At 28.0% G+C, this 10,050-nt stretch overlaps 1 protein-coding gene and 1 pseudogene across 1 annotated transcript; one reads left to right on the top strand and one right to left on the bottom strand.

Moving 5' to 3' along the window:
- Window positions 1-535: 535 nt before the first annotated feature.
- LOC107879347 (translationally-controlled tumor protein homolog) lies at window positions 536-4,402 on the bottom strand. The gene is made up of 5 exons (XM_016726398.2): window positions 4,080-4,402; window positions 2,936-3,009; window positions 2,693-2,821; window positions 2,445-2,602; window positions 536-2,303 (listed from the first exon to the last, which is right to left on the bottom strand). The coding sequence occupies exons 1-5, from the start codon at window positions 4,105-4,107 to the stop codon at window positions 2,186-2,188; spliced, it is 507 nt and encodes a 168-aa protein (XP_016581884.2). The 5' UTR covers window positions 4,108-4,402; the 3' UTR covers window positions 536-2,185.
- Window positions 4,403-9,044: 4,642 nt separating this feature from the next.
- On the top strand, window positions 9,045-10,050 carry LOC124886683 (annotated as a pseudogene).

The raw sequence follows: 10,050 nt of genomic DNA, 5'->3' as shown, positions 1-10,050 counted from the left end.
AATGATTTTTCATAAGAGCCAATTAAAAGTAAATGGATGGAATGCTTCCTCCATTCACTTTTACTTATTTGCTCGACCCAAAAATAAATGTCCAAGTTAGAAAATCAAAAGATAAACTATAGGTTTCTCTGTATTTTGATAATTTGTACAATAATTAGGGGTGATAGAATACAATTATAGTTATATTTGTTGCATCACATGCAAGTCAACATAGACAAGTGAATAGTGATAAAGTCCCACGTCTTGATTTTTGGGGACTGAAAATGAATCAAACTCATTAAGCGTTTCAATGAACTAGGTTCGAGTTGATATTTCAAATGCAAAATTTAGCATGTTTAGCCATTATATATATAAAAAAAAAAAAAAAAAAAAAAACTACGGATGTGAATTTGAAGTTCAATTTCCTTGTTATTCAAATGCCTTGGATTGTTCTCTTTTAATCAGAGTATTAAAAATAACTTAAATCGTGGTACATATGATAGTAAGTATACATATATTTTAAGGTGTTGTTTGCTAAAAGGTTCCACTGAAATCATATACCAACACAATATCATATGTACAAACAAAAAGAAGAAAACAAAAGTTTGAACATATACTACTATCTTCTAATATATTTACTGGGTTACTGATTATCCTAAAAACCCAGAGTGTGGCCAAGTTAAATTTATCATTCCTATTACTTGGCCCAAGGGGTGGTATCATGCCAAAACATCTTACTGATGAGGTTATTTTTCTAGTGATAAATCAACAAAAATCTCTTGCCCACTTAAAAAAATAGGGCAGCCCGGTGCACTAAAGCTACCGTTATGCGCGGTGTCCGGGGAAGGGCCCACCACAAGGGTGTATCGTACGCAGCCTTACCTTGTATTTCTGTCAGAGGCTGTTTCCAAGGCTTGAACCCTGACCTCCTGGTCAGATGACAGCAACTTTGCCCACTTAAAAAAATAATAGAAGAAAATAATCTTACATATAAAAATAAAAATTTCATATATGTAAAAACAAAGATATCTTGAGACAACCAAAAAATAATAAAAAGTGAACTACAAAATGAAATCTCCCATAGTTACTTAGGATATTAAACCAATTGAAGATTTTAATCTAGAGTTTACCTTATTTCCCCTAAACCGAATAAGAGAAAATAATTGAACATGAGTTTCTTCCATTATTTGAATAGAAAACGATGCTTCAACACAAAAATCTTTATAATCAAAGGTCTTGCAAAACATATAAACTAAAGCAGGTCTTTGTGATGGAAACTCAGCAGCTTTTACCAATATTTTAATATTTGAAACCTTTCGCTTTGTGTAGAAAACGACAAGACTTGTATAGTATTGAAGTACACTAGGCTATGATTTTCAATTTTAATATTTGATGTCTAGTTCATACTAATTAAGTACTACACATCACTTGCCGTTATGCAACTTGCATCTGTCCAATAAAATAACAAACAAATAGGGGGAATAAAAAGGAACGGAGACAGCATATTCGATTAAAAGCACGATATGCTCAATATAGTATTTATCAATGACTAAATGACTGATTGAAGTAAAACGTAAATCATCGCTAGAGTGAAACTAACACAAAAAATGCACACATAATAATTGAGTTCAAGTTAAGTATCATAGTTGGACAAAAAGTAGATTCCACAACCAAAGCCATTATATCTGCAACGCAAAATTCTCTCCATCACACAGTTTGCTTCCTATATTCGCATTCGATTATCACTAGCAGAGTGCTTCCTATATTCGCATTCGATTATCACTAGCAGAGGCGGAGCCAACCCTCTTCAAAAGTGCAGACGGAAAAATATAAAATTTATATATAATTAAAATTATTTTTATGTGATTATAGTAGGTGTTAAAACTTCCCTTCGACTTAATTTTCTTTGAATATTGAATCCCTTTACTTGAAATCCTGGCTCCACCCCTGATCATAAAGTAGAATGGCTAGCCTAAAACCATATCCAAACACAACATTTGAAAAAATATGCAAAATTTTGCTAATCGATAGAAGAATTTTTTCAACACAAATCAGGATCATTTGCGTCCCAGATAGGATTTTTATAATGAAGAAAAAGTGCAGGTACGGGTTACAACAAGTACCCACGGTTCAGAACAAACAGACATAAATAAGAAAAAGAACCGAGAAATTAAAACTACATGAAACATCATCTAGATGAAGACATCTAGCACTTGACCTCCTTCAAGCCAGGTGCAATGTATAAAAAGGTAGGATCAGTTGCACCATCCTTGTAGTATGCAAACACCAGGGCACCGTCGTCATGCATGCTCTCACCAAGAAAGCTGCCAGCAGAAACACACAAGCATAAGGTTCTATTTCAAGGAACAATTTATGTGAGCAAGAAAACAAAGCGAATTCAACTACTTCAGCCAGAATTAGCTTCAACAATGTCATGAACTGATAAAGAGTTAAAATGGACATACAATTGAAGATCCTTGAGCTTTGACATGAGGAACTTAGTTGCTGACTCAATGTTCTTTTTAAATAAATCTTGCGCTTCTCCTTCTAGCTTTGGTGTCAGGTTCTTGATGTATTTCTTGATGTAACCAACAAATCCCTTCTTGTCAAAAGAAGGTTGCTCCTGCAAATATCAAATCACTTCTTATTCGCATACAATTAACAGGTATATTAAAAGTAACTTCGTCAAGTTACCCTGAAAATGCATACAAACCTGAAGTCTAAAAGTGTCAACAATATCAACAACCTTGACAGCTTGATCATCCACACCTTCATCGTCATCGCCACCCTCAGCGGAAGGATTTGCCCCAATGTCTACATCAACAGCACCTTGAACAACCCACTGTAATCAACCGATACACCACATTATTCCTTTTTACTTGAAATAGATAGTCCACATAAATCTGGCTGCTAGCTTATAAAAATATTTGGGGCAATAATTAACTGGAGAGCTTACCTTCCCTTGAACCTCCCAAAGAACTCCATTCTCGAGTTCCTTGTAGGGAAATGAGTCAGAGAGAAGCTCATCACCTGCAATATTTAATTAAGTGTTCTAAGTTTCAGAAGTGGCAACATTTCATAAAGGGGACACATACGAAAACAAAAATTCCTACAAGCTGAATGTCCTTTTAAAGTCTGTATAACAGAAAAAGCATACAAGTAATCCAGATTGAGGAGATACACAAGGAACATCATCGAATGCACAAAAGCAAAGGTAAAACTCAACAATTTGTCCAAAACATTGTTGCAATACTCACTGAACTCATGCATACAAAACAGCTAGAGCAACTCGTAGGTGAAGTAACAACCAATACTTGAATGTATATCAACAACAACAACAACAAACCCAGTGTATTCCCACAAAGTTTGGACTTGAATGTATATAGCTAATTAAAAGAAACGTGGAAGGATCAAAGATCATACCCAAAGAGAAAGTCTGTTTATTCTATTTTTCTTATAATCATTGAAATTACTAGAATCCGCTGCTTCCACAAAAAGAAGATTCAGAATTCTGGGCATGTGAAAGAACACATCTTTTTATGTTTGTTACATAAAATTGCTTAAATTTTCTCAATAAACATATAGTGCAGAATAAATTTAATGTGGCACAAGTCTTGCTCATATACTAGAACCAACCAAAGATCAAGACTTTATGCATCCAAATCACTCCTACAACATGGCTCATAAAAATTCAGAATCATAAATTTTTTGGGGGAAATTCATCCACCACGATGGTGTTGAAACGTAATATCCAGATCAGATCCAGTTCCTTAATTCCCCAAATAAATTTTGAAAAAATAATTTAAAAAAAAAAAGCGGCTTAGAACCTAGGGAGAACATTCAGTAGCATCAATAAAATCAACCAGATCCAATTAACAGCTCAGAGAAACATAAATTCATACAAAATTCCATTATTCAATAACAGGCACAAGCCAATCATCCAACAAGGTTCACTATAGATGGATAAAACAACACAATTCAAATTCAAGATTACAATTTTCTATTAACACAAAAACATAACCAGAAAAACAGAGGGAAAAAGAACATTCTGTCGAAGCAAATAAACCACAAAAGGCATGAATGAAAACGAGAAAAAGTACCAGATATGAGATCTTGATAAACCAACATGATTGCAAATTAGCCTTTTGCTTTCTCTCTCTCTAAAAAAAGGGAATACTACGATTGCTAATAAGAGAGAGGAAGAAAGGGGCGGTCCAGTGAAGTGAATGCTTCAGAGGGACTGTTGACGAGTGCAGGGGAGTATTTATAGGGAGTTGGGAGGATGGGATTGCTGTAGCCAAGTGGGACTTGTAAATTGACCAAAATAAGCCGACTTGATTACCGAAATTACTTATTTGCCTAACCCAATTTACGTAGGGCAGTGAGTGAATGCCGCCACAAAACGAGCCTAACGCGCAATGCCATCTTACGCTATTAACAAAATCAAAATATAAGTGTACGGGTAAAAGGTTAGAATTGTACTTGTATAGCATATTAGTACAAGATATTTTTGTCATATATATATATATATATATATAAAAGCTAGACAAGAAGTCACGCCACAAGATATTAAAAAGCCATGTAGCAATATTTAGGATAAAACTTAATAGTTTTGTAATAAAAATTTTAAATTTAAAAGTATTAAATATTTGAATTTGAAAATACATTATCCTTTTAAAAAAAAAAATTATTAGTTTAAAAATAAAACTTATGATTGAAGAGTCCAAAATAAACTCTTACTATTTCATAAATTTCTTCCTTTATATGTAATAAAATATATTTGATTTAATAACAATAATCTATATATATATAAAAGCAAAACTAAAAGTTAGACAAGAAGCTACACGGCAAGATATTAAAAAACCACGTGGCAATATTTAGGACAAAACTTAATAGTTTTGTAATAAAAAATTTGAATTTAAGAGAATTAAATATTTGAATTGAAAATGCGTTATCCTTTTTTTAAAAAAAAAAATATCTCTCTATATATAAAAGCTAGATAAGAAGCCATGTGGCAAGATATTTAAAAGCCATGTGGCAAGATTTAGGACAAAACTTAATAGTTTTGTAATAAAAATTTTGAATTTGAAATGCATTATCCTTTTTTTTAAAAAAAAAATATTGGCTTAAAAATAAAACTTATGATTGTAGAGTCCAAAATAAACTCTTACTATTTCATAAATTTCTTCCTTTATATATAATAAAATATATTTGAATATCTTTGATTTAATAACAATAGTAATAGATAATAGTACGTAGTGTAATGCTTACTCAAAACGTGTATAACAATAGTAATAGTGTGGTTATATAATAATAATAATAATTTTATAAAATAGTAACAGTAGTAGTACTTCATTCATTTCTAACTAAATAATTTTAACCTTTTCACTTTGTCCCTACATAAATGGTGCTTTGAATTTATATAAAGATAAATGATGGAGACTAGGTTGGAAATACTATTTTGAATCATAACTCAAATATTGAATTGATAAAACAAAAGTTTGAATTTAAAATGAAATATATAATTTTTTGAATTGAAAAAAAGATAACGATCATATTCAAAACTGAATTTAAAAATACTTTTTTAGTATGCAGATTTTATTTAGCTATTTAATAACCTTTTGAACTTTTTAATTTAAATTAAAAAAATATAACAAATATTATTAAAAAATAAGCTTTGAAATATAAAAAGATAACTTCATTAATTTATTAAAAATAGAGATAGTAACTAAGAAACAAGAAACATGTGGTATAGTTTATTTAGAACTCTTTTGGAGTTACGTTGAGCTTATCCTATCAAATATTGTAATCTATATAATCTCTTATTTTAAAATTTTGATGAACTCTTATTATTTCATAAACTCATCTCTTTTAGATATTATAAAATATTTTTAAAACTATTTAATTTAAACATTATGTAAAAAATAATAATATTAATAAATAGATGTAGTAGTGGCCGTAATAATATACTTGAATTATTTGAATTTTAAATAAAAATTAAAAATATTAATAATAATAATTAACAGAAAAATAGTAATAGTAGCAGTAGTATTACATTGTACGAATAAAGTAATCGCGGCACTAATAATATAATATTTATAACAATTAATTAAACTTAATAGATTATAGAATAAATATGAATATTATTTGAAAAGCCTAAAGATAAGAAAAGATTAATTAATTAATTTTAAAAAAGAAGAACTATCATTAACGAAATAGTACTACATGATGTTGGTAGAGATAGTAAAATAATAATAATAATAATAATAATAATAATAATAATAATAATAATAAGTAGCACGGGTACTATGTAGTAGTAGCATCGTAGCAATAGGGATAGAAGTAACATTATTGTTGTTGTTGTTACCTTACTCCCACCCCTTATTAATTAAAAATACTTTAAAATTTAAATTAAAAAATGAGTTATTTGACAATTACTTTTTCATAGCATAATCCTCTTATTAGCAATTAAAAGTTTTTACTTTTTTTTTTTTATATTTATATTTATCCAAATCAATATCCTAATTAGTGTACTGATCTTCTCATGAAATTTGAATTCGAATGAAATTTGAGTTGAAATATATTTCTAACTTCTTAACCTTTCTATAAATACTGCTACAATGCTATATAATATTAAGCTTTCATTCTCCTTCTTTGTTATTGATTATTAATTTTATTCATGATTTTTTTTAGAAATTTAACATTTTTATTTTTTATATGCAGATGATTGATAGTGTTATTACAGATTAATTTGTTTCACTATATCCAAGTTTTAATACAAGTAAGTAATATTTTTCTATTCGTTTGATTCTGAATAAAATAAATTCAATTACGTAAATGAAAAATAAAATCATCTTTAATTGAGAAGTTAAGTTGATTCTTTTTAAATGATAACTTTTGTTATTATTTTGATATAATTTATTTTAAAAAAATAAATGCTCATATTAATTTATGTGTTTCTATTTTTTTATGAAGAATTAATTATTTAATATGATGTTACGAGAAGTATAGTGAATTATAAAATTTAATTATTATGAGTTCAAGTTTGAAATTCATATTAATTAATCAATATTAGATAAAATTTAAGTTGTGATAGTTTATCTATTTCTATTTAGATTTGAGATAAGAATATTTTGATGACAAGAAAGGTAATCTTATAGATAATATTATATTTTTATTTAAATTTTCAATAGATAAAGTTAAAAAAAAAAAGATCGTGATGACTAAAACACAAACAACAACTTAAATTTTATAATGATAGTTTCTTTTGTTGGTAATGTTTTAATTAAAAAACATAAAATGTTAAATCATCATAAATTTTTAATATTGCAGCCTATAATTTAATTAAATATTATGTTCACAGTTACACATTAATATTATTTTTCGCATAAAAATTTATGATTTTACTTTTTCATGTAAAATTCATATTCAAGAATATTACATGCATTTTGGAAATTCTTTTGACTCTTAGGATGGGTTAATAAATTTTTTAAATCTGAGTAAAAAAAGTAAAATAAAATATATTATAAATAGTTTAATAGATGTAAAAGTATTTAACTTGAATTTTAAATTATAACCACATATAACATATTAGATTAATTCAGAATCTTCTTTTAATTTATATTTTATTTATTTGACATAATAAAGCTTATTTATTCTAATTTCTATATAATGAAGTAATTAGATAATACACATATTACCATTCATAAATTTTAAATGAAAAAAACAGGGAGAGTGTGGAGATAAAAGTGGAGGTAAGGGTGGGAGGTGTGGAGATGGAGACGGAGGTGGAGGTGGAGAGGTCTCTCTATACGTAGAGAGAGAGAAGCTCCATGAAAGGAAAATTAATGATTCATATAAATCGCTTAGTGAAAAAAGTGTCTCGAAGAAATTCAACGAGTAACTAATAATCTTAAACGTGTGAAGATCCTTAGAAAAGTGATTTGAACTTTTTGCCCTTCATTAAAAGTCTCCTCTTTAGACAGAATCGTCTTTTCACTATTTTCCTCAAATTATTATTTAGTTATTATTAATATTAGAACTTTGAAATTAATTAAAATCCTTATTGAGTTAGGAGAGAAAGTTCTAAATCAATTCAAATCTTACCTTATATGTAATTTATTAATAAATTAAATAAAAAAATAATGTTAATTTGAATTGAAAAGAACAAGAAAAAGAAGGTCCAAAGCAAAAAAGAGAACCAAAAAAAAAGGAAAATATATTATTGGAAACAAAGTTAAATTGAATTGAAAAGGAAAAAGAAAACGTGTGTAGGAAAAAGGGAAGAAAAAAAAAAGAAGAAGGAAAAAAGAAAAATAAAACAAAAAAAATTTACATTAAATAAATACAAATTGAATTGACAAAGAAGGAAAGTAAACTAAACCTAAAATTTCTTATAAATTGAGAATTCTTCCTTTCTAGAATAATACTTCAATAATATAGTTCTCAAATAATTTTTTCTTTAATCTTTGTTTATAATTTTGATTGTGATTTAAGGTATGTTTTCTAAAATTTTTATTTTTGATGTTTACAATCTTGATAATATTTATGATTAAAAAAATAAATTTGCTTGTGATTTGAGGTAAATTTTTTAAAATTTTAATTAGTATGTTTTTGAAATTTATAATAATTAATCATCATGTATTCGTGATAGACAATTGCTAACTGAGAAGTTTTTAGTGAAATATTAACAATATTTATTATTGAAGAAACAAAATTTCTTGTGATTTGAGGTAAGTTTTCAAGAATTTTAGTATTTTTTTATGTTATAAAAATAAATTATCTTGTATTTTTATTAGACTTCTACTAATTGAAAAGTTCTCTTTTATGATTTTTGTATGTTCATGAAGTTTAAATAATAAATTATCATCTATTCTGGATAGGTAATTGATAACTGAGATGTTTTTTGTGATTTTTTTATAATGACTTATATACAATAAATATTTTGAAATTGACTTATTTACAATTTGAGAAAATGGCCAAAAGAGCCCCCAACCTTTGCCCCAAATCTCAACTAGACACTTATACTTTGCGGGGATCCTATGACCCCCCTGAACATTTTAAAAATGGAATTGTTACTCCCTCTCCGAAAACTCACACTCAGGTGTGTAATGGAAAGTGAGCAACACGCACCTGCCATGTCATGCCACGCAAATTTTCACGTAATATTATATTTTTATATTTAAAAAAACAATTATTATTCTTATATATATATATATATATATATATATATATTCTCTTTCTCTACATCTTCAATAACCTAATATACCTTCTATCTTCTCTCTAACTTTTGGCCCCTCAATCTACGATCGTCTCTCAGAGAGCTTCGATCGACGGAGCTCCAATGGATACTACGAAAAAATCAACAATTTTTGTTTTTTAGAAACTAAAAAAGAAGTATTATTCATTGTTAGTATTTTGTGCTTAAATTTCTGTATTTTGGAACAATGCCATATAAAACATTGATACCCACATCAGATTATTTGTCTTTTATATTTCTTGTTCATTTTGTGTTCAGTTTTTGAATTCAGTAAGAGATTTTTGGATTTTGTTTTTATGGATTGTGTTGAATCCCTGAAGTATTTGAGTTTAAATGCTGATTTGAGATTTGGGTTTTTGGCGTTTGGGTAGCTTGGACAATTGTATAAAGTTTTGAAGTTGTTGTTATTTGATTTGGGATTGAGGGTTTTGCAATTTATTTAGTATTGTAAGGATTGGAACCATTTTTTTTTGTGATTTTTGGTGGGAAATCAAGTGAATTGAGAAATGGGTGTTGTTCCAAAAATGATTTTGATGAAAAATGTAGTGAAAAGATGAAGTCTTGTAAGATTGGGTTGTTGATGAATTCGAACTTAGAAAAGAAAAAAAGTAATGGTTTATTGGAATAGGATGATGAGAAGGAAGAGTTTGAAGAAGAGTGTAATGATGAAGACAAAAAGTTTGATGTTTTGTCATTGATAAAAATGGTAAAATTGAAAAGGCGGAGAGTAAATATTGCTTGTTTGAAAGATAAATACAGACGAGGAAGATAAAGAGATTGGCCATGGTAGTCATTGAAGAGTTGTTGAAACT

The sequence above is a fragment of the Capsicum annuum genome, chromosome 8 (assembly GCF_002878395.1).
Source record: "Capsicum annuum cultivar UCD-10X-F1 chromosome 8, UCD10Xv1.1, whole genome shotgun sequence".
Taxonomy (NCBI): Eukaryota; Viridiplantae; Streptophyta; class Magnoliopsida; order Solanales; family Solanaceae; genus Capsicum; species Capsicum annuum.
Note: the sequence above shows the minus strand (reverse complement) of the source record. Positions and strands in the feature narration are given on the sequence as shown.

Bases quoted from the DNA above. Each gene is read 5' to 3' on its own strand.
- LOC107879347 (XM_016726398.2), bottom strand. From the start codon at position 4,107: ATGTTGGTTTATCAAGATCTCATATCTG. The intron at 3,010-4,079 runs GTACTTTTTCTC...TAAATATTGCAG, and splicing joins TTATCAAGATCTCATATCTG to GTGATGAGCTTCTCTCTGAC. The intron at 2,304-2,444 runs GTATGTCCATTT...TTCTGCTGGCAG, and splicing joins AAGCTCAAGGATCTTCAATT to CTTTCTTGGTGAGAGCATGC.